At 40.1% G+C, this 26057-nt stretch overlaps 1 protein-coding gene across 1 annotated transcript in view; it reads right to left on the reverse strand.

The window, feature by feature from the left end:
- PDE1A (phosphodiesterase 1A) overlaps window positions 1-26057 on the reverse strand; it is a 151979-nt gene that overhangs the window by 43684 nt on the left and 82238 nt on the right. Inside the window, exon 2 of the mRNA XM_069983062.1 lies at window positions 1779-1892. Coding sequence (XP_069839163.1) covers window positions 1779-1892 — 114 coding nt within the window. The remainder of the gene's footprint in view (window positions 1-1778; window positions 1893-26057) is intronic.

The raw sequence follows: 26057 nt of genomic DNA on the forward strand, positions 1-26057 counted from the left end.
TGAGCATCCCTCTGCCATCATCCTCTCCAGCAGCCACACCCCGCACAGCTCTGGGAGTCTGGTCGTGACATCATCATGTTATCCAGGAAGTGAAGCCTTGATGCAGTAGTAAGTGCAGGGAAAAAGCACTTTATAAGCATTTCCCGTAATAAGTGTATATTGGTGATTTGTACAACTTTTGCAGGGCAATACTTTAATAAAAAAATTTCGCCGGACTTCCCCTTTAATGCGATCAGTTGCTGTGATTAAATAATGGCTATTGTTGCAAACCTGCAACAATGGGCTTTGTTTGATTAAAAAAAAAAATAAACATTGTGTAAACTTGGCCTAACTTTGGATTTGCACCCATAAGCTCAATATTTTAATCCCAGTGGCTAGAGAAGATGGATGCAACCCTAGGGGTACATTCACACGTATAGGATCTGCAGCAGATTTGATGGCGCAGATTTGAAGCTGCAGATTCAAAGCAAATAAATTCTGGGCCATCATATCTGCTGCGGATCTGCTGCAGTTCCTGTACGTGTGAACGCACCCTAGGTCTGCATTCCTATTCTCCAGCCACCAAGAGTCAATTGCCAAGTATTCAGGATTTTCATAAACCCAAACTTACTGTAGTTTTGCTCATCTCTAGAATTATTAACTTAACAACCTCCAATCTATCACTATCCCCTCATCAATGTTGCTTCTCTTCTTCTGCACCAAGGTAAAGTTTAAAAAATGAACTAGAATTTTGAAAATAAAAAAAAACTTAAGAGGAGCCTTCTTATATTGGTTCTGCAGAAATAAATAAACTTTGAGGGAATATTAATAAATGTGTTCATCGGTCGGGATTTGAATGGATCAGATATTAAAGGGATAATCTTAAAAGGCATCTCACGAATGACCATGTAACAGTACCATGTATGGATACTGGACTATTTTAAGCCCAGGCGTTCAGATACGTAAGATTAGACTTTAGGTCATGACCCGAGGGAAAATAGTTTCTGAAATTAATTTTTCTCCTTTTGAACAACTCTGAAGAGTGGTATCTAATAAGACAAGGCCTAAAAATATCCTTAGTCATTACCTGTGGGTAAACTTGTGTGCGTAAAAAGGTGTGCTGTCCGGATGGCTGTCAAAAGGACACTTTTATTGCCTCAATAAGGGTCTAGGCCTACATTTGTATATTTGTTACGAGATTTCCCAATGCATATGCTGAAAGTGTTTACCTTATTACTTACACTTTTAGTAGAACACTTAAAGGGGTACTCCAGCTAAAACCTTTTTCTTTCAAATTAACTGGTTTTAGAAAGTTATATAGATTTGTAATTTACTTCTATTTAAAAATCTCCAGTCTTCCCATACTTATCAGCTTCTGTATGTCCTGCATGAAATGTTTTCTTTCCAGTCTGACACAATGCTCTTTGCTGCCACCTCTGTCCAAAACAGGAACTGTCCAGAGCAGGAGAGGTTTTCTATGGGGATTTGCTGCTGCTCTGGACAGTTCCTGTCTTGAACAGAGATGTCAGCAGAGAGCACTGTGTCAGACTAAAAAGAAAACACCATTTCCTGCAGGACATACAGCCAGGGCCGTCTTAACAAAAGTATGGGCCCTGGGCACAGCTGTGGACTGGGCCCCCCCACCCAAGATCAAGTCCCCGCATCCCCCTCCCCCCTAAATAATTTGACAGGTCTGCTCAACGACCCTTAAAGTCAGTGATATAAAGCCAATATTGTAGAAATAGAGCACCTTAAAGTACATCTGAGAAAAAATAGACATGAACTTCACATCTATATACCTGGTCTCGTCAATGTAAACTGCTTCCAATACTGATGCTGCATATTCAATATTATTCTTCAGGTCTGACACATTAATATCTCCTTTCTCAAGCTGCTTCACCAAACATCTCAATCTGTAAAAAAGAAAATAAATATTCAGTGTTTATAATATATTGTCATGTATTAACAAACAATACAGTGGTATACTTCTGTTTTTGACTTGTGGACAGGTGGAACTGTTGGGCAGGCTTAGTGTGTATTGTGAAAGGACATAGTGTGTGGGCACTATTGTTGAGGGGCATAGTGAGTGGGCACTATTCTGTGGGGACACAGTAAGTACACAATATTCCCTGGCAAAATTGCAGCATGTCTTACTATGTGTTTCACTTCATCAGGAAAGAGGTGGAATCAAGCACAGGACAGAATATTTCCTATTCAATATTATGCAAACTGCAACTGGTGCGCTGAGAATGTGTGCTGCCCTGCTGGTCTGTATGGTTAATGGATCCCTGGTGCAGAGAGCTCCCCCTGCAGGCAGTGGTGCAGTTGATGTGCTGAAAGGAGGGAAACACCCTTTAGGTGGTAAGAGCTGCAAGGGTAGTGGTGGTTGGGGCGGGGGGTGCTAATTGAAGTTTACCATGCTGTCTAATGGGCCTCTCTTTCTGTAGGGAACAGTAAGCATCTCTGTGTGGGTTCTTAAAGGGATTGGTCACTTTATAGTATAATCGATTTGTGTGTTGTATAAGTGAGTGTGTTCACAAAACTTACTGGCATCAGCTCCCTGTGTACCTCATAGAGCTAAAATCAGGCTCCCCCCCAGGTTGTGCTGTCTTGTCCTGTGGAGAGTCTGTCCATAAGATGGCCGACATGAAGGAGCATGTGACCATGCCCCGCCCGCCAGTGTCCTCCATAGGCATAGGCCATAGGGCCGGCATGGTCACATGCTCCTCCATGTCAGCAATCTTATGGACAGGCTCACCACAGAGCAAGGCAGCACAGCCTAGAGGAGGGGCGTCTGATATTAGCTCTACACAGGAAGCTGCTGTCAGCAAGGGCTATGAGTACACTTACTAATACTGTACACTGACCTATTTTACTATAATGTGGCCAACCCCTTTAAATGGGAACAGGAACAATGTATAGCAGTGCCACTCTTTGTAAAAGAGCAGTCACATGAGCATCCGCTATCACCTCTAGTAACCAGTAAAGTGTAACCAGTTATATATTCATTGATGGTATGTGCACATAAGACCCAGAGCCAGACCCAACACAATAACCATTTTTTGCTAAGCAATAGCAGCAGCCCCTATATATTCTGGCTGCCACTCATAAACAAACAAAGCATATGGACAGTGAGACAACCAGATCTCTACACTTCCAGAGAGTAAAACGTTCAGCGTATCCCATTTTTTTTATTAGGATTGAGCACTACTGTGCTGCAGTGGACAGTAGATGAACACAATAGGTTACTATCTGGTACTGGTAACCTACAGCTGGAGATGTTGTACACCACTGTAGCTCCAGGTGTTCGCTCCATTCTGCCGTTCCAGTAGGTTCTGTAATGATTTCTGAGAATACAATAGAATGTACCGATCGGAGAATAGGAGTTCTAGTAGCGCCAGGTACAGTAATAATTCACATAGAAATTGTAACGGAGCTGTCCTGATTCCTTCAGCTTAAAATTTCTTCTGTGTAATTATGTATTGAGCTCAGTTCCTATTTCCCAGCAGCCTAATATATAAAAGATTCTCCAGGACCTCACTAACTATGAATCCGAACTGTAAAGAATATGATGAAAAAGGTTCTCTGCAAAGGAAACTATGAAATACTTATTGGGTTTCTGTAGTTTCTGTTATCTTATTGTTCCCATGCAGCAGTTTGCTTAGAACCAGACGAGGCGACTATTAAAGGGGTATTCCAGGGAAAATCGACTTTTCCCCTATCCACAGGATAAAGGAAAAATTGGAGTCGCAGGGGTCCGACCTCTGTACCCCCCACCAATCTTTATATCAGGTCCTTGCCTCTGTGTAATGAATAGAGCCATAGGTATGGCACGTGACCTGTGGCTCTATTCATTCCTATGGAGCCGACGGAAAAAGCCAAGTCCAGTGCTCTTCCGGTGAACTCAGCTTTTTCCGTCGCTCCATAGAAATAAACAGAGATGCAGGTGCTGTACCCATGGCTCTGTTTATTATACAGAACCTGGAAATCTAGAAATGTAAAAACTGTTGACATATGGGTATGACACCCATGCGGAATGCCTCCAACCATGTAACCAATGGGTGCTAAACATATATATATCCTCACCTAGCTTTATTTACCAACTCCCATTGGAGCCCATTAGGTGTTAATCCAGATTTATAATCTGTAGTGTAGATTATGTGTCCGTCTGTGTGTGTGGCCCCCAGGTATAATGCATTAGTCTTCCCATAAACAGTATTCTTATGCACATCATGCCAGTTCATTCGTACTGTACCCAATAGCGTTCTCCTGCCAGTTTCCGTGCACATCACACGTACTCCGCTAACCTACAGCATATATTTATGTTCTTTTGCAGGAGATTTATTGGAACTGCTGACAGCTCTGTGGAAATTCGTCTGTCTGTCGTGTCACCTGATCAGTGGCTGCAGACGGCTCCGTGCCCTTTAGAAAGTAAGCTAGCTGGTCTTTGCCTTTCCAGACACAGCTGTGTAACATTAATAAATAATAATCTAGAATAAAATCACTTCTGCATGTGAACAAGTCGTCTATTTAAGGGTTAGGGTTGATGTAGTGGTGGGCTGCACATGTCCACAAACCAGGACCACAAGTTAGATTGTTAATTACTTAAAGATTTTACAGGTAATCAGCAGTTTTACCTACAAAACGGCACGGCCATAAACATTGACTGGCACTGGGTGTGTGGTTTTATGGGTAGAACTGCTGCTGCTTTGTATAATCGGACCATAGACCAGATAAATTTTCAGTGTTTTGTACTTTATTAAAGGGGTATTCCACTCAAACATAACTTTTCATTTGTTGCTGCCTATGGTGAGACTAACAATTCATTGCATACCCCTCCTCCCCCCTCCCTTCTGAGACAGCTAATGAAAACAAGTCCCTGACTGGCTTAATATGTAACATTGTAGTTTCTTTGTAATGCTGTAAGGGTTATTCTGAGGTCAAGTTGCTAATGAACTCACTGTGATTAATTCTCCCACCATTACAAAGAAGCTGCAATGTTTACAAAGGCTGTCTCAGAAGGGAGGGGGGAAGAGGGGGAGACAGAGAGAACAGCGCACACACAGTTTTTTGCATCTACAACAGAAAGCAGCAGCTGAGAACTGGGTGAAGGAGACTGAATAGATAATAACAACTATGGAAGGAATTGTTAGACTCACCAAGGGCAGCAACATATCAAAGGGTATTTTAAAGTGGAATACCCTTTTAACCCCCTAAGGACAGAGCTAATTTGCATTTTTTGCACTTTCGTTTTTTCCCTCCTTGTGCTTAAAAGGCCATAGCATTTTTTCACCTAGAAACCCACATGAGCCCTTATTTTTTGCAACACAAATCGTACTTTTCAATGACAGACTGTATTTTTTCATAAAGTGCACTGCGAAACAAAAAAAAATTCAAAGTGTGGTGAGATTGTAAAAAAAAAAAAAAACCGCACTTCTTTTATTTGGGGGTAAAACTGACTTATATAATTTATATAACTTATATAACTGACTGTTATACATGTTCCTGAAGTTGTTACAATTACAACAATATGTAACATATATAACTTTTATATTATCTGATGGCCTGTAAAAAATTCAAGCCATTGATAACAATTATATGTTCATTAAAATCGCTCCATTCCCAGGCTTATAGCGCTTTTATCCTTTGGTCTATGGGGCTGTGTGAGGTGTCATTTTTTGCACCATGATGTGTTCTTTCTATCGGTACCTTGATTGCGCATATACGACTTTTTGATCGCTTTTTATTACAATTTTTATGGATTTGATGCGACCAAAAATGTGCAATTTGGCACTTTAGGATTTTTTTGTGCTTACGCCGTTTACCGTGTGAGATCAGAAATGTGAAAAATTAATAGTTCGGGCGATTATGCACGCAGCGATACCAAACATGTTTGTTTATTTATTTATTTATTTTTACTTATAACATGGGAAAAGAGGGGTGATTCTGACATTTATTAGGGGAGGGGGCTTTTTATTAATAACAACATTTTTTTTTTTTTAACACCAATACTAGAAGCCCCCCCTGTTCAAAATAAAAAAAAACTAGTGTAAGTTGCCCACAGCAACCAATCACAGCTCAACTTTCTGTAAAATAAAACCAGGTTCAAAACCATTCCTGACTTTGTAGTCGGTAATTGCAATTAAAAGGAATCTGTCAGCTCCAGATCATGCAGAGAGCTGAAGTGTTAAGGAGGTACAGCGTACATGCCTCCTCTCTCCTCTGTCCTTCCTGCCTTGACTGATTAAGTACACAGCTTAGTGCTGGATGCTGAGCCCTGTACTTCAATCAGTCAAGGCAAGGAGTGGGGGAGGCAGCAGGCATGTATGCAGCAGCTCAGCTTTGACTTATAGACACTTGATCTTTGGGCATGCTCTAGGACTCATAGATAACCTGAATGTGTAAACACGCCCTTGTGGAGCCCCCTCTTACACTATGATTTGAATTTCCAAAGCTAAAATCCAAGACTTACAGTACACTGTGGTATATGCAGTCTCATTAAATGTAGCTGTCACCTAATGTTTAGGATTAGAGATGAGCATGAATTCAACTGTTTGGCATTTGAATACTGAAGACTGAAGAAGTTGGATGCAGCCCAAGAAAGTCTGGGAAAACCTGGATGCAGACATAGGCCATGGAGCATACATGGGTTGCGCTCATCTCTAGTTAGGATCACTCTGTAGTGCTACTAATAGTAAGAACAATAAAAAGTGTTCATCTATGTTACGGTCATGTGTTATGACGCGATTATTACCAATATAAATATCTACATTATTAATATGCGCTCTACCCTTAGAATTTGTTATATACTGTTGACTCATGAAGTATATAGACAGTGACACGGTTTTTATTATTTAGCTTATGTACAATGTACCCACAGGATAGGGGACAAGTAAGAGATTGTGAGGACTCTAACCTCTCTATCAGTGACCCAACTCCTTTGTTATTAATCGAACTTCACCTGCAGCTCCATTTATTCTCTGCAATATTCACTGGAGAGAGTAAAGAACAGTCTATAGAGAGATCCCCAGTAGTACTGAGGTCGGACCCCTGCAATCACATACTTGTCTCATAATAGGATTTCTAAATTGGAAGACCCCTTCTTCACTGTTCTTTGTGTACTGTGCCTTATTCAGGTATGGACTATATTAAAGAAAATGTATATACAGTATTTTCTTCACCATGATCTTGTTGAGTCTGTTCATCAACATAACCAAGCAGCTTAGTCCAGTCTTTTCCTTTCCAATCAGGCCCCTATAGACAACAAGGAAATTTCCATTGCGGTGAAGGTAATTTTTGTTTTTCTAAAAAGAATATCCTGCTGCCATAAATAATAAAGAAATGATTCATCTTACTCCAACAGATACTTAAAAATACTTTCTATAATTTATAAGAAACATTTTCACTAAATTGATCCCTGCTAGGAATTAGCACACGACGGGGGATCCAGTCCCTTGAAGTATTGGCCTGGAAATTAACCTTTGATACACTTTCCAATATCTACAAAAGTGTTAATAAATATTTTAGGATATTATCATAATTTCTGAATGAATTCCACTTTTATTCTTTTTTTCGGTGCTTATTAAATTATTTGCTGGTGCTTTCAACTATAATTTTGATTAAACCTTTACTGTATTCCATTCCCTTGTGATCACTAGTGTTGAGTGGACCTGCCAGACTGTTCCGGTCCGGCAATGTTCTCTGAATCTGAACACTCTGTATTTGACTGCAAGGGAAGTTGGATGCCGCCCTAGGGAGTCCGGAAAAACATGGATATAACCTATGGTTTCCCTGGCAGCCTTAGGGCTGCATCCAACTTCTACAGATGCTGGAAGTCGGGCTCGGAGAATGTTGCAGAACCCAAACAGTTTGGCAAGTCCACTCAACACTAGTGATCACCCATTCAGCAACATTCTGGTATTGTGAAATAGGAATTTACAGTCTTCAGTTTTAAGAATATTTTTAGACATGAGCAACTTGAGATGCTTGAAAGAAATTAAAAATCTATTCCAGAAAGCAATAAGGTGGATGAGTCAGTGACATGCAATAAAATATTCCATTTTAGATTGTGACTTGATCCCTGATTGTAGCCTCGGATGCTACTCGTAAGAATCAGATTGTGATATGAAACGCGTTAGCCATAATTTTTATCCTGTTCCTGCTAACTAAATAAAATATATATTTTTTTGTCCTGCCTACTAGTCGAGCCATGTTTTTGAAGGATTTTAAAATGAAGAATTTTATGATATTTATATTTATAATATTTATAAAATTTTCCTGGATTTAAAGATTATTTATTAAATATTATTGAAATAAAAAAAATAATAATAGTAAAATAAAAAATAAAATTATATATATATATATATATATATATATATATATATATAATTATACAAATTCCAGATGCAACATTATCGGGTTTTATATTTAATATTTTCCATCTGTATATTTTCCATAAGTATAATACTAACTTTAACAATAATTGTAAGTTACTTTTTAAAAGCAGGTTCATTTTCAGACAGGCCTCTAACAGTTTAGCTAACCTATTATAATGAGAAGGGACCAATGCTAATTTCACACAACGTATAAACAACATTATTTGACACAAAAGCCATTGTTTTAAATGAAAATTGCATTGAGGTCGATGGACAACTGTCGGAATTAACTGACATGGTCATTATTTCGACATTCGTAGCCAAACAACGGTCGTTTACACATTGTGTACACATTTTGTGAAACACCGACTGTTGTTTGCATTGACTTCAAGAATGGCTGTGTAAATTGAAAACAATGGCCATTTTTTTTTTTTTTAATAAAAAGTATGTTTTGTGAACATATCCTAGAGCTCTCTCCCCCATTGGAAGTCATAAGTAAGAAAGGTTTGTGTGCAGGACATAACAGTACTAGTAAAGTGTACCGTATACCTCTTAATCATCATCATCATACTGATAATAAATAAACCCTGCATTCTCAGTGTTGACTGCATTGCATTTCCCATCTGTGTCCAGCTGTCATTCGCAGGTTATGGGGTCAATTAAGCCAACAGTAAAAAAGAGGTCAATGGTGTGTAACAGAAGAAACTAGACAGTAGGATTTATCTCCTCTCCATGGAACATGCAGCCCCTCTTGGACTCTGCTGCAATTGGCAGCCTGAGGCGGGAAGCTCATCTCACCTCATGACATATAAAGCCTTATGTAGGACAATTCCAATTTTCCAATATCATATCTTTGATTTAAAGACATACCTCCCAGAAGGCAATGTTTTGTGGTTACTGATCCCTGCAGAATTGTGAATACACCCCTGAACTCAAGAAAATTGAGTAGGGAACATTTTTTCATTTTAGGCAAACCTTGTAGATGGGTTAACTTGACATTTTCTTTTTGTATTGAACAGTTTAGTGCAAACTAACCCATTTTAGCTCTCTTTTGGAGTACATGGCCAAAAAGGGGACACTCAGCATGCAGTGTAACCAGGACCTGGAGTTTGTAAAGGAAGTTTAAATCTAAATGCACAAATTCTGTAAAAATGGTGACATTGCGAAGATTTATTCTTCCATTAAATAAAATAAAACTAAATATCCCCTAGTCTAAAAAATGTTTGATCCAGCTTGTTTGTTATAAATTAATATATCATTGAGTGAAGAGGAAACACAGAGTGACAAGTGTTTATGAGCAACTGACCTAACATGATTTTCAAGGCAACAATTTGGCTATGATGGATATCTGAACATTGTCATTACTCATGTGACTCAGAATCTGGACACCATTTCTGTTAATATTTATTACAGCTTTCAGAAAATGATAGAAGTGACCCCATGTACGACCTGTATGTCTGCAGAACAAATAGCTGCAAGATAATGCTCCTTTTAGACATGCTCTGAATTCCCGTATGGCCTTGATTCAGATTATAATTATAAGATGTTGGCTCTATGTTTATCTTTAGCCATTATTACTTTCTCTGTGCTGTTCAGGTCAAAAAGCCCTCATGTGAAAATTTCTTATCCTGTCTGTTATTTTGGCACACAAATTGGGAAGGTTGCTCAGTATGCAAAGAGAAACCCTGACTCCTATTAAGGAGGACCTATGGCCTCCTCCTAAAACGTAAACCATCATCATCTATGATGCACAGCATTGGGCGCTTTTTAATATTTTTTATGTAGACATTTCCCCTTCCCTAGCTATTGGTGCAGTTAGTTTGTTGTTAGGTCAGTTCTTTACCCCTTCATGACCTGGCTCAAAATGGCCTTAACGACCGCACCAATTTTCATTGTTGCATTTTTTCTATCATAACATGTATGACGGAACCCCAAAAATATTATTCATGAAAATAAAATTTGGTGAAATTGGGAAAACAAATTGCAATATTGTAACTTTTAGGGGGTTTCCATGTCTACGTAACTATACGGCAAAAGTGACATGATACCATTATACTATAGGTCAGTCCGAACACAACGATATGCAAGTTTTCACACATTTTCAAATGTTTTATTTATTAATTTTTGAATAAAGTTTTTCTTTTTGCAAATAATTATTATTAAAATGGCCCCATTGTGACTTTTATATCAGTATGCAATGTAATTTTTTCGTGCCATGATCTCTAGTTTTTATTAATACCGGATCGGATGTTTTGATCACTTTTTATTATTTTTTTTACATATATATATATATATATATATATATATATATATATAATGTAACAAAAATAAGCAATCCTGGCATTTCCCCCCTCTTTTTGTTTACACCAAGCACTATATAGGACCACTATTTAAAAGCATTTTTACTCTTTATTTTTGACACTTTCTAAGTCTCCCTAGGGGACTATTACATACAATCTTTACATTGCATACACTGATCATTGCTATGCCATAGCATAGCATAGATCAGTGTTATCAGAGTCCTGCACATGGAGCCTGTCTGTGGCAGACTCTATGAGCAGAATGCCGGCCGGACTGCACAGAGATAATGAGAACTCCTCTGGCGGTCTAGGAAATCGTTCAGGACCCCCACAATCACACTGTCGGGGTCCTCATTGCTAAGTGACAGGAGCTGCTTGATGCGTGATTGCAGCGTTTTAAGGGGTTATTGACAGGCTGCAGCATTTGGTGTCATGAAGGGTGAGGGCCCAACTGCTGATAGCAGCTGTCCCTCACTCGCTATGAAGAGAGCTCAGCTCTTGAGCTTGCTTCATAGTGGTATGTGCAGTCAGGACATACCAGTATGCCCAGGGTCTTCCGATGACAGGCAACCGTGGTGTACTGGTACATCCTAGGTCATCTAGGGGTTATAGAGGATGTACCAATTAAATAGATGCAGATTGGATGCTTCCTGTGGCACAATACTAATTTTCCTACAATTTGGGTTTCACAATTAGGCTATGTTCACACAACGTCCTAAAAAGGAAAAAGGCGTCCGCTTTTTGCGGTTAAAAAGATAGAGTAACGGACGTCTTTTTCACACATTGTATTGAATGCGTCTACCCCAAAAGACATCCGTTATTCAATACACAGTGCGAAAAAGTCGTCCGTTATTCCATAAACTTCAATGCATTTTAGTCAAGCATATTAAAAATGATGCAATAACGGACGTCTTTTTAAAAAGAAAAAGCGGACGCCTTTTTCGATTTTTGGACATTGTGTGAACATAGCCTTAAAGACAATATCATGGTTGATGTTTCTAGTAATAGATGTATCTATTTTTCAACATGCATATATACCCATAAAAGAGACTGAACAACATGGAAATAGTTATAATCTGAAAGCATAAAAGTAATCTCTAGATACCAAGGACTTATCACTAATTCACCGGGGCACCATGGAGAAGTTACTACACCTATAGTCAATAGGGGCTCGTTCCTCGACCACTAGGGTAAATCATTATGAACTAATGTAGATCTTTCCATTTGGACTTCAATGATGGCTCAATAAACTCCACCAGAAAGTTAAAGTGGTTATATTTAGTGTTAAAAAAACATGGCCACTTTCTTCTAGAGACAAATTGTTTGCAATAAAGCCCCATTCACTTCAATACAATTGAGTTGCAAAACTCCATCCAAACTGGAGGAAAGAGCCATGCTGTCTCTAGAAGAAAGCAGCCATGTTTTTCTAATACTGGATAAACCTTTTAACGTTATCCTAGTACATCAGGTAACAAAAGTTCATGTGCATGAATTTACACAATGTATAAATATTTTATATTCCCACCATCACTGGAAAATATTGGTTTTAAATGTTGGTTTTAAATGTAGCTGAATAAGCTTTCGCGTCAGCCATGGGTATGATGTGCAGCCATTTCTGTCTTTTTGGCTTGTGCATATTTTATGTATTCTGTCCCTTTTTTCATTGTGGCTAGCACTCGTGCTTTGTAAGACCCATGTGATCCAAATTAGCAGGAAGCACCTGTGTACATAAGGGGAGGATCTCCTAGTATTCTCCCATTCTACCTGCAGAGGAATGGAGAGAGGTAAGAGCTTGTTCACACTTGTGTTGCTTGGCGTCCACTTTTTCCGCCGGTGGCGCCTGCGGTGTTCGGGGGGGGCCCTTTAGGTTCTGGTCCTGTGACAATGGGGTTGCAGGGCCATTCCGTGGCCCCCCTTCTCTGCTTGTGCACGTTTTGCAGGGATTGTGGTCGCTGACCGGCACAGTGATGTTTTTTGGTTAGGGACTCATGTGTATCAGAAGACCTGCACGTGGTACATGAGGCAATATGGTTTGGCCAAATTATATACTAACTTCTGATGTTGGTTTTAAATGTAGCTGAATAAGCTTTCGTGTCAGCCATGGGTGCGATGTGCAGCCATTTCTGTCTTTTTGGCTTGTGCATATTTTATGTATTCTGTCCCTTTTTTCATTGTGGCTAGCACTCGTGCTTTGTAAGACCCATGTGATCCAAATTAGCAGGAAGCACCTGTGTACATAAGGGGAGGATCTCCTAGTATTCTCCCATTCTACCTGCAGAGGAACGGAGAGAGGTAAGAGCTTGTTCACACTTGTGTTGCTTGGCGTCCACTTTTCCCGCCGGTGGCGCCTGCGGTGTTGGGGGGGGCCCTTTAGGTTCTGGTCCTGTGACAATGGGGTTGCAGGGCCATTCCGTGGCCCCCCCTTCTCTGCTTGCGCACGTTTTGCGGGGATTGTGGTCGCTGACCGGCACAGTGATGTTTTTTGGTTAGGGACTCATGTATCAGAAGACCTGCACGTGGTACATGAGGCAATATGGTTTGGCCAAATTATATACTAACTTCTGATGTTGGTTTTAAATGTAGCTGAATAAGCTTTCGTGTCAGCCATGGGTGCGATGTGCAGCCATTTTTGTCTTTTTGGCTTGTGCATATTTTATGTATTCTGTCCCTTTTTTCATTGTGGCTAGCACTCGTGCTTTGTAAGACCCATGTGATCCAAATTAGCAGGAAGCACCTGTGTACATAAGGGGAGGATCTCCTAGTATTCTCCCATTCTACCTGCAGAGGAATGGAGAGAGGTAAGAGCTTGTTCACACTTGTGTTGCTTGGCGTCCACTTTTTCCGCCGGTGGCGCCTGCGGTGTTGGGGGGGGCCCTTTAGGTTCTGGTCCTGTGACAATGGGGTTGCAGGGCCATTCCGTGGCCCCCTTTCTCTGCTTGCGCACGTTTTGCGGGAATTGTGGTCGCTGACCGGCACAGTGATGTTTTTTGGTTAGGGACTCATGTGTATCAGAAGACCTGCACGTGGTACATGAGGCAATATGGTTTGGCCAAATTATATACTAACTTCTGATGTTGGTTTTAAATGTAGCTGAATAAGCTTTCGTGTCAGCCATGGGTGCGATGTGCAGCCATTTCTGTCTTTTTGGCTTGTGCATACTGGAAAATATTTTGTCAGCTCGCTATTTGTAGACTGAGGTAAGCGCATGTACATTGTAGATAAAATAACATAATAATATTACTGGACTCTATGGGGTACAGGTATTAAAAGGCTAAAATGCCTTTTTTAGGCGTAGATGGGCCTGATCGTCGTAAAAAAATGGTCTTTTTGCGAATATTTTATTTGCATCGGGCCCATCTGCGCCTCCACCGCCAACACCCGTTATGGGGGGTGTGGCAGCATGCAGAGGGGGTGCAGCCTCTGCGTGCGCTGCATTTATCATTTTTCCAGGGGAAATGCGCCTCTACATAAATCCCCTGAGCTCTTGAGCTGCGGGGACATTTGTAAGCCCGGCGTAAAAAACGCTGGACTCAATAAATGTACCCCTATATAGGTAATACACTAATGAAACATCTTACAAAATATTAACAGTTTATTTTCTAAAACAGAAACTGAGTAAGCTTATACAATTATTTACCACCAGAGACGATGAGTGCAACTTGAGCATGGCTCCAGTCCGATCACATGGCATTTATATATTGGTGGCTGAAGAAGTTGGATGCAACCCAAGGGAGTCCAGGAAAACATTAATACAGCCATAGGCCCTAGGGTGTCCAGGAGCACATGGACACAGCCATAGGCATCCAACTTTGTCAGCCAGCGGTATTTGAATTCCGAACGATCAGACTCGAGCATGCTGAAGTGGCGCTCATCTCTATTTATAACTATTCAATCTCTTCCTGAATACATTAGAGATTTTATTACCAGTTATATGTACACACAACGTCAAAAATAGAGAAAAGGCAGACGATTTTGATATTTTAACAAATGTCAGTTTTTGCCGCAATTTGACTGCAATGGCAAAGCATTGAAGTCAATGGGAAGACGGATGTCCAATGCACACAATGCATTGAATAACGGATGTTTTTACCGCAGACATCAAAATAATGAACATGATCCTTATTTTCGGCCGTCTTTTACAAAAAGCAGACGTTTTTTGTTAGTTGCTCACACACAGATTTTCTTTTCTCACCGTTCTTTCTCCATTTTTACTATTAAATTCAATGGACTTTTCAATTAAGCCGCATCCAAAGACCAATTAGTAACCCCAAACTAAAATAATGTGCAAACACCAGTCATTGCACTGGGAGGCCAGACAGCTAAATGACGTCCATTATTTTAGACTCAAAATGACGTTATTTTAAACAGCCATGAGAAAACGTTGTGTGGACGTAGCCATAACCAACATATGTTTAATGAATCATTTTCACTTATTATATTTAAATTCTTGAAAAATAAATTGCTAATAAACGTCAATGATTTATTAAATGCGTTTCCTGTTTTGAAAGGAAAATGTGACTAATAAATGTGGATTTTGAAATGCAAACTAAATAACAAAGAGCACATCCAATAATGCTGGAAATGGTGAGGTTTGATAGTTTAATAAAAATTACATGAAATATACACTATATGGACATAGATTTTGGGACAGCTACATAGTCTACCTCGATTGGAATTGAACTAAAGGACCTAGACCGTACCCTAAAAAAAAAACCAATAGCATTAACTCTCCTTCACCAAACGTTACAGCTAACACAATGGAGTCAGGCAGGTAATATTCTCCTGCCATCAGGGCCGTTTCCAGGCTTTGTGCCGCCTGAGGCCAGCCTGAGCTGCTGTCGCCCCCCCCCCGATGGCCCATGATTACACCCCCCGCGCCACACACGCAATACCCCCGCGCCCCCCCACGCTTACCAGAGCGCAAGGCAACACTCCTGCTTCCCGGTGACCACAGCCGAGCAGCACCGCGGTGGACGGCTGTGGCGCACGGACGCAACCAATGATGGACAAGGCGGCAGGGTGACTTTGGACAGGGAATCCAGCGGTATGTGGGCATGCCGGGGAGCGCAGGCCGTAAGATGTGTGGTGACAGCGATGAAGATGTTGCTGCCTGCAGGGGCACAGAATCTGCCACCTGAGACGGAATACTCAATATTCAATACTTAAAGGACAGGTTCTACTTATTATACCTTGTACACAATGTATCAATGTATTTATATACCCATTGTTTTTGTTACATCTTACACTTGGATACTTGGAATTATATATCTGTTCTGTTTAAACTGAAAAGAAAATGTTTTGAAAAACTTCAATAAAAATTTATTGAACCTGAATACTCATTCGGCCTCATGGCAGAAGCAGCCCTGCCTGGTATTCAACAAATTCAGATTCTTCCATCAGACTGCCAGATGGAGAAGTGTGATTCATCCATCCACAGAACACAGCTGCTCAGCCATGGAAACCCATGACATAAAATATGATGTGCGTCATTGTGGCATAAATGATGTTAGCTCAGGATCCAAGCCTGCTCTATACCTGGCGGCAGTCAGCAACTTTCAGAGAGATCACTACTGCTGTCTATTCAAGTGTTTTAATGTCAGTGTCAAAGCTGAGAGTAGCATTTACACGGTGTGAATAGGTATTGGTGGAGTATGAGGTCAGATCAACTTCCCATGATTGCAGAAAGCCAGTGCATTGTTATGGCAGCCCAAGGCCTGTGCTTGGTCTCAATGGCCATCATTTGTGGTCTGTTCCTATAGCTTAGGCAGGTTGTAAAAGTGGATCACAGATTGATTTGAGTGATTGCTCATACAAGTCTCCTGGTGAATGAAAACAATTTTACTTCACAAATTATATATACACTACCCTTCAAAAGTTTGGGCTCACATTGACATGTCCTTATTTTTGAAGGAATTTTTCACGGCTGCGTGATTTTGGGCTTCAGGGCAGTGTGGCAAAGAAAAAGCCATATCTGAGACTGGCCAATAAAAGAAAAAGATTAAGATGGGCAAAAGAACACAGACATTGGACAGAGGAAGACTGGAAAAAAGTGTTGTGGACGGATGAATCCAAGTTTGAGGTGTTTGGATCACAAAGAAGAACGTTTGTGAGACGCAGAACAAATGAAAAGATGCTGGAAGAATGCCTGACGCCATCTGTTAAGCATGGTGGAGGTAAGGTGATGGTCTGGGGTTGCTTTGGTGCTGGTAAGGTGGGAGATTTGTAAAGGGTAAAATGGATTCTGAATAAGGAAGGCTATCACTCAATTTTGCACCGCCATGCCATACCCAGTGGACAGCGCTTGATTGGAGCCAATTTCATCCTACAACAGGACAATGACCCTAAACACACCTCCAAATTGTGCAAGAACTATTTATAGCAGAAGCAGCAGCTGGTATTCTATCATAGGTAATGGAGTGGCCAGCACAGTCACCAGATCTGAACCCCATTGAGCTGTTGTGGGAGCAGCTTGACCGTATGGTACGCCAGAAGTGCCCATCCAACCAATCCAACTTGTGGGAGCTGCTTCTAGAAGCGTGGGGGGCAATTTCTCCAGCTTACCTCAACAGATTAATAGCTACAATGCCAAAGGTGTGCAATGCTGGAATTGCTGCAAAAGGTGGATTCTTTGACGAAAGCAAAGTTTGATGTAAAAACAATGTTATTTCAAATACAAATCATTATTTCTATTATGTCTTGACTCTATTTTCTATTCATTTCACAACGTATGGTGGTGAATAAGTGTGACTTTTCATGGAAAACACTAAATTGTTTGGGTGACCCCAAACTTTTGAACGGTAGTGTGTATATATATATATATATATATATATATATATATATTTTTTTTTTTTTTTTTTTGCTATGGTTCTTAAAACACAAAAGTCAAAATAAATACAAATAGTTTAATCGTTAGAATTGATTTGCAAAAAGGTTGCTTTTTTATATATGTGTGTAGTCCATACATCAATTATAAGTAAGCTGGTAAATGGGAAGAATGATCCTAGTTCAATGTATATCCTTATTGTGGATGAATGTGGCTTATGATGGATTTCCTTTACACAATCCATGAAAAGCAGTAGGATCAACCCTAGTGCTTCTGGCATTTGGGGAAAAAAAGAGGAATAATAGGGTTGGTGTGGAAGACAAGTAATAGTAGGCTCTGAATACATTTCGGATATTGGAACGTAATTTTGGTGACACTTTAAGCAAATTTAGAGGAAGGATCTTAAAGTGCATAAACATAATACAAATATGTATAAAAGAATCAAATATGTATGAAATGAAATAGTGGCATCTTGTTACTAGCCAATCACAGCTCAACATTTATTTTCCAAACTACAACAGATGAAGAATTAAAGGGAATGTGTCACCTAAGTTTATTTTACTGATTAGAATCCGATACTAAAACTTGTTTTTTACTCTAATGTGTTTATATGTTTTTACTTATTTAATTTTGATTTATTTCACAGTATGTGCATTGTTATGGGGGCTGCCATATTGCCTGGGCTGTTTTTAACAGCATTTAATGACATGCTTTACAGCAAGACTCATGGACATAGATAGCAATAGAAAGACTCTGTCCCCCTGTGATGAATGTAAAACATTACTGAGCGGTTAAAGGTCACAGGCGCTTCCAAAACCCTTTCTGACATACAGACATGTCCCTTTGTATCAGGATGTCTGTACAGCAGCTTACAGAGCGCACTTTTTTGCTGTGCTTGTACTTTCTTCATGGTCTAAGGGACAGTGAATAATACATATTACAGCTCCAGCTCATTTTCTCAGAATGAATTGTAGGAGTTTATTTTATTTCTCCATTATGAATAATTATTGCTGTAATACACCCAGCCATAAATTCTACGCCGAGATGCTGCAATATGTAACATGGGTTGACTTTGATTCTGCAAATCTGGAAGCTGTAGCGTTATGTTTTATGCTAGGGGAATGAAGAATGGATGTATTATTTAAACTGTAAGTCTTGTGTCTTCCTTCCTGACCTGTTTTATGTAAAACAATCTTTGTGTTTGTGCTGCGGTATGTGAGCAGATGCTTTATCTTCAAGGATGATGCTTTATCTTCTGGAATATGCTGTGTTATTATGTCCACACACTGTATTTTATGGCTCAAAACTACATTATGCTGCTATTTACATGGAAAATGAGCCTTATTTTCAAGCTTTTTATGGCCCTTAGGAGCTTTTTTTCTGCACTTTTATCACAGCGCATGTTTCTGCATGCCTTAAGGTCATATTCTTTACACATCCACTATCAACAACCTTATATTTTTCTAAGGACTATCCTATCTAGGAGGAACATTTGTCGGTGTGTATGTGCGGCAGTGCATCTATGATTCCAATATTATACAACTAAATACTTACTGTACCTGATACAATTAATAGCTGAACAGTTCATAGCTCCCTGATGAACCTGTATTAACAAGGCAGGGGAAACGTGTTGGAACCTGTGGAACACATTACCACTAACTGTGAATGAAAATCATCCCCTTACTTGGAGTTTTGTTTTAACATTTTCTGCTATTTTTTCACAATGTTACCTATGGTTTATTTTTATGGTGTTTGTACCTAACAGAGAATAGGGACCTGTCACTGTGGTTGGGGCCACCTAAAAAGTTAAGTAGCATACCTCCAGCAGTAAGGTAATTCAATCTGAACCCCCACAGTTATGCTGCTGGGGTCCCCATCAGTAAGTGACAGGAGCTGCTACAGTCAAACGCAGCAATTGCAGCATTTAAGGGGTTAATGGGCAGCTGCGCATTCACGACAGCCCTTCTTTGAGTGTGAGGACCCAGCTGCTAATAACAGACAGTCCTCCCCAGCTATGAGCTTCAGCTTCATGGTGCTATACCCAGGGCGAAAGCCCAGGCGCTATGGATGTAAATGTATGCCCTCAGTGATTAAGGGGTTAATAATAATAATATTAATAATAATAATAATAATAAGCATAATTCCAGGGGAAAGCAAAAAAAAAGAAAACTAAACCCTTGTTCATCCTTTTTAGGGATGAAAATTTCTTCCTGACTCCAAATCTTGCAATATTTGTAATATTTTTACATTTCAGGAACCCATCCTGGCCCCTTTTGAAACTCTTTTATTAGTTCACCCTAACATATCCTATTGAGGTGTCAGAACTTTCTATAGTGGGAAGATGATAACTATAAGTTGATGTCAGGATTCTTTTCAGAACTATTTAAAGTGACTCTGTAGCCACAATCTGCCCCCCCCCCCCCAAAAAAAAAAAAAAACGCTTGTACCTCCAGATTGCTGCTTTTAATCCAAGATCTGTCCTGGGGTCCGTTCGGCAGGTTATGCAGTTATTGTCCTAAAAAAACAACTTTTAAACTTGCAGCCCTGTGTAAAACTGGTGTGGCCTAGAGTGTCTGTGCATTAGGCTGGCACAACCCCTCCGTCCCTCCTCCCCGCCCCCATCATCATTAGGAATGCCCCAGGCAGGTATTCTCCTATTCATCAGCTGTGTGAACACTGCACATGGGTTGGATTGTTAAGGCACCTGTGCACTGAGGCTACGCATGGCACACACATTGTAAATCAGCAATAGAGTATTGGAAAAAAAATGAACTCCTAGAAATATTCCATAGATACCTGGTGCTCGGGGTAGAAATGTCACGTTTTATTTTTTTATTTGATATTTTTTTTTTATATATTTTTATATTCTTATGAATATTGCAGGACATTTTGTTTTATGACTATAATGATCACATAGGAGGTTACATAATGAGTTAGGCTGAGGACAATTTCACTGCTTCTAATTGGAGCTTTATTCCCAACACGCTCCTATACACAAGTATGTCATTCTTCAGAAATCTAAAAATTCCATTTACTTATTAGACAAGTGGGAGATGTGAATAAGACAAGAAAAGTAATGCAAATCATAAAGGAATTATGTAACATTTGTGGACCACGTTAACTTTTTAGGGAAGAAAACTCATGCTAGGATTATCCTACACAAACATTGATTTCTATGTCCCTTCAACTCTTCAAAGGCTCAATATATGTAAATAGATATATTATTTTAAGGAAATATTAAATTCAATATTGATAATTATTTTTGGGAAAATCTGTTAAAAACCTACAGTTTCAAAGCTTTCAGGTATAATATCTGTAGTTAATTCTGTATTTAAGATATTACCATAAATTAAATCTGCCAACTGGAGAAGATATATATTGACGAGCTATGATTTTTTGCTTTGATACCCCACTCTACACATACCCCTTTTCCCTAGATTATTGAACAACGCATTATAAATTTGTTCTTCCAAAATACGAGAAAAACCTAATACATGCAAAAAATAACAGACACAAAAATAATAAAATAAAAATGTAGTGCTACATGTCTATGAACTAGAGATGAGAGAACCTGCCGAGGTTCGGGTTCGTATGAACCTGAACTCTCGGCGTCTGATTCCCGCTGTCTGTGGAGAAGGTTGATACAGCCTGAGGACCGCCTGGAAAACTGAGATACAGCCTATGGCTATGGCTGTATCCCAGTTTTCCAGGCGGTCCTCAGGCTGTATAACAAATAAATCTGTAAAATAAACATGGGCTGACAAAAGTAATTGTGGCATCATAATGATATTCCCCCCCGATGAAGCTGCTATGTTAGTGCCAATACATGTTGGCATTCTGGTTCTGCTTTATATGGAACACTCTGTTGTTCACAGCCATTGTTTACAGTCTGCCGGCCAGAAATAATTGACTAATAGAGATGAGCAAACCTCGAGCATGCTTGAGTCGATCCAAACCCGAACGTTCAGCATTTGATTAGCGGGGGCTGCTGAAGTTGGATAAAGCCCTAAGGCTATGTGGAAAACATGGATATAGTCATTGGCTGTATCCATGTTTTCCAGACAACCTTAGAGTTTTATCAAAGTTCAGCAGCCCCCGCTAATCAAATACCAATCGTTCGGGTTCGGATGGACTCGAGCATGCTCGAGGTTTGCTCATCTCTATTGACTAATCAATTATTTCCATGGTCACAGGAGAACAGCGGCCATTGTGCAATACATTGTGTGCGCAACGGCCACTGTTCCCAATAGGATTCTACAGAGTGTATTCTTTTTTACACAGATGGCCGTTGTTATAATTGGCAACAACGGTCATTCATTTAAAAAATAGATGTCAAGAATACACTGTGTGAACATAGCCTATGAGTGTGCAAGCAAATAAATCTGCATAGTTTAACATCTTTTTTTAACAAAAAAAAAAAAAGGTTGGTTGCTCAATGTTTTTCAAAACAAAAATTTGGCAGTATTTTAAAAAATACGGCTGTAAATAATGATCATGCTCTTAGTTACATAATTATCAAACTACGGACATATTTTCACGTTGTGTGAAAATACCCACAATGAATGAATCTATCAATGGCATATAGATTTAGTAAGGGTGCAGGTGTGTAAATGGATCCATAAATTGTCCAAAGAAATGTTGGAAAAATTTGTTCTGGGACTCTAGATAACCACTAGAGATGAACAAATACGATGCGATCGAGTAGGTATTTGATCGAATATTGCGGTATTCGAAAGATTCAAATTTAATCGAGTAGTAAGGTGAATACGCAGGAAACATTTGAAAACCCTCCCATTGCAGTTGTCGCTTTCTTTAATCCAATGACCATGCAGGGAGGCCGTGAGGGACCCTGGTAGTGCGCACCCAGCACCAAAACGGTGTCTACCCTCATTGGATAGCTGAACCACATGACCTCGAATCTTAAATACTTGGCTCCCACCTCTGGACCACAGATGAGCTTTCAACCTAGCCAGGGAAAGATCTTGCAGCGGGGAGAGATAGGTTTTAGTAGCGTTTTGGTTAGGCAGGTTTACTACAGAACCCAAAAGTCGTTTTCAGGGCTAAGATCAAGCAAAAAAAGTCATCTCTGAATCCAAAGCACTTCTCAGTGCAAAGAAATAGATGATATAACAGCAGCATCAGCAGCAGCAGCAGGTGTATTCATTCCAGTACCCTGTGTGTACAAAGGACTTATAGTGTCCCTGTTTAACACCACTAAGGGCACGTTATATATACTGTTCCAGTAGCCCACTAAGGGCACCTGATATATACTGTTTCAGTAGTCCAGTAAAAGGCACGATATACATATTGTTCAGTAGCCCAGAAAAAGGCACGTCATACTTACTGTTCCAGTAATGTTCGTACTGCATTACGTGTAAGATGCGCGAATAACATGACGCTCTGCGGACGCACATTGGAATCATGTATGTAACACTGCGCAAGAAATACAGACGAAATGTGTGAACATTGCCATAAGTGTTCGCAAATATTTTTCCTTCGCAACTGCGGAGAGTGGCATTATACTGCGATTTTGGGGTGTTGGGTGCCCCCAGGCATGCTCCCCCTAATGTCCCAGTGTCATTCCGGAGGTGTTTGCATTGTTTAGGGAGGTTTCATGGGGGACTTGGTGACCTCCAAGTGGTCGAATTTTGATTTCCAAGTGACCCAAATTTTTGACTATAATGGGATCGAATACTCGTTCAAATAGTCGAATATCGGTGCCTATTCGATTCGAATTCTCGAAAGTCGAATATTTTACTACTCACTCATCTCTAATAACCACCGATTACATGACATACTGGAGCAATATTGTCTGAATAAAAAGAGGATTTACAGATTTACAACTAGAGTTGTTCTTATTAACAAGTAACATGTGTTCCTCTGACTCTAACCCAGTGCATGCCTTCATCTTCCTGTTTCCCTTCTTTGGTTTTCATCCATATATTTGTAACAGTGGACGGAATTGTTTATTTCTGTTGCTATTGGATAAAGCACAAAGCTGCCGTCTGGATCCAGTGTTGTGGCAACAAAAAAATAGACAAATCCACCTGATGATAGAAATATATTTCTAAAAAGATATTAGCAGCTTAGGCGATATTACCAAATATTTACTCAAAGCTCCAAGTTACAGAGAAAAATCTTCTTTTTTATTTGTTTGTATTGGTTAAATAATTCCCAGTTACCATACAATCAGCATAAAGGTTAAAGGAGAAGTCCGGAAATTTTTTTAATTAAAGTATTGTATTGCCCCCCAAAAGTTATACAAATCACCAATATACTCTTATTATGGGAAATGCTTATAAAGTGCTTTTTTCCCTGCACTTACTACTACATCAAGGCTTCACATCCTGGATAAAAAGGTTATGTCACCACTAGAGATGAGCGAACCTCGAGCATGCTTGAGTCCACCCGAACCCGATCATTCGGCATTTGATTAGCTGGGGCTGCTGAACTTGGATAAAGCTCTAAGGTTGTCTGGAAAACATGGATACAGCCAATGACTATATCCATGTTTTCTACATAGCCTTAGGGCTTTATCCAACTTCAGCAGCCACCGCTAATCAAATGCTGGATGATCGAATTCGGATGGACTCGAGCATGCTCGAGGTTTGCTCATCTCTAGTCACGAGCCAACTCCCAGAGCTGTGCGGGCTGTGGCTGCTGGAGAGGATGATGGCAGGGGGACACTGAGGGACACAGGGCACTGGAGGGACACTGATCATCCCCCTGCCATCATCCTCTCCAGCAGCCACAGCCCGCACAGCTCTGGGAGTCGGGTCCTGACATCACCATGTTATCCAGGAAGTGACATCACCATCTTATCCAGGAAGTGAAGCCTTGATGCAGTCGTAAGTGCAGGGAAAAAAAGCACTTTATAAGCATTTCCTGTAATAAGTGTATATTGGGGATTTGTATAACTTTTAGGGGGCAATACAATACTTTAATTAAAATTTTCTATCTAAATGCAGTTACACTAGATTAGAATAACTGCACGGATACATGCAGAGGTGTAGCTTAAGGCTAATGGCCCCATTGTAAAATCAGAAACTTGGTCACCCTATCATGTGCCTGGTTTCTTAAAGGGGAATTCCCCTAAAATTTAAAATTGGCTTCAGGCAGGGGAATACATAATAAAGAAGCTTTACTTACTTGTCATTGTTTCCCCACAGTGCTGCATCACAAGCTCCCTGACTGCCGCCGGGCTCCAGTTTCTCCCTTGTTCCAGCATTGTCGCAACCTGGTAGGAAGGGCACGCTCAGCCAGTCAGTGACTGCAGCAGCGTCCTGCCCCAGTCACTGACTGGCTGAGCAGGTATTCCTCAGCCTGGGTCAGATGGGGGTCAGGAAGAGGTAAATTATTTAGAGATATGCTCTACAGCAAGTCTCATGGACACAGGTAGTATAGACTGGAGAGGCCCCTCTTCTCTTGTATGGGAAAGTTTTTAGGTATATTATGTGACCTGTGCAGACATGATTGTAAAGGGGGTGGGGGATGAACAGTGAGCATCACCTATTCTGAATGACCTGATCCCATCATATCTATGCACTGGAGTCACCTTTCAGCCTGTCTGAACATCACCAAAAATTCCTAAAGGGCTTTACCCATGTGGCTGTTTCCCCGCTGTGCTGCAGTCTGTCCTGCTCTCATTTACTAGTTTGGGAGGACGGGACATTAAAATCTTGATTGGCTATTCAGGCCAGCAGCGCTGTGTCTGTGTTAATGCTGCTCGCCTGAATATTCAAACTCCCAATGCTGCAATAAAATATTTCATATCAGTATTGGAAAGCTGAAAACTATATATTTACTAGTGTATGTACCCAACACCATGAAAGATAGAAACAGAATATAGGGCTGGGCTAATAGTAATCATTTATTAGAGAAAAAAAAAGCTTTGGTCCTATCAGAACCAGAGTCATACTCCACAAACAATTTAACGACCCATGTCGGTCCATTCTAGTTTATCATATGAATGCTGGGACCCATGCCGGTCCCTTCCAAAATATGATACAATTCAATAAACATATTCCTTATGCAGAAAGTCCATCCCCAATGTATGGGTGAATGTGTTTGGAGTCTTGTCTGTCTAGTGTTGTCCTATCACCTCGCCCAACGTGTTTCAGTCAGCCAATTCCACTGACCTCATCAGGGGCTATAAGGTGGCACGTGTATTATATCACAGTATATATTGCAGCACAGATATCTGAGCATATATAAAAAATATAGTTATAGGTAACCACAAGAAACACTCAAGGATTCTGGTCCAGACTGGACATTCCCTGACATAATGGTTAATAATAATCATAATAAATTGTTATGAATATGGACAGTCCTATTTTCAGTTGATTTATTTTAAAGCTGAGAAGTAAATTGTCTGCACCTTCCCTGTAACTATATATATCTCCATCTTATTAGTGGAATATATAGTGTGTCCTGACTGTTTTTTATTGCTTTATGATAGTAGCACTAATGACTTTTGGATATGGGATGGACCCTCGCTTCCCCTTGAAACCACTCCAACAACAATAAATACAGACTATAAAATGAAAGCACAAAACACTTTTTGGTGTTAAGATGGCCAAA

This window comes from Dendropsophus ebraccatus, chromosome 9, assembly GCF_027789765.1.
Source record: "Dendropsophus ebraccatus isolate aDenEbr1 chromosome 9, aDenEbr1.pat, whole genome shotgun sequence".
Classification (NCBI taxonomy): Eukaryota; Metazoa; Chordata; class Amphibia; order Anura; family Hylidae; genus Dendropsophus; species Dendropsophus ebraccatus.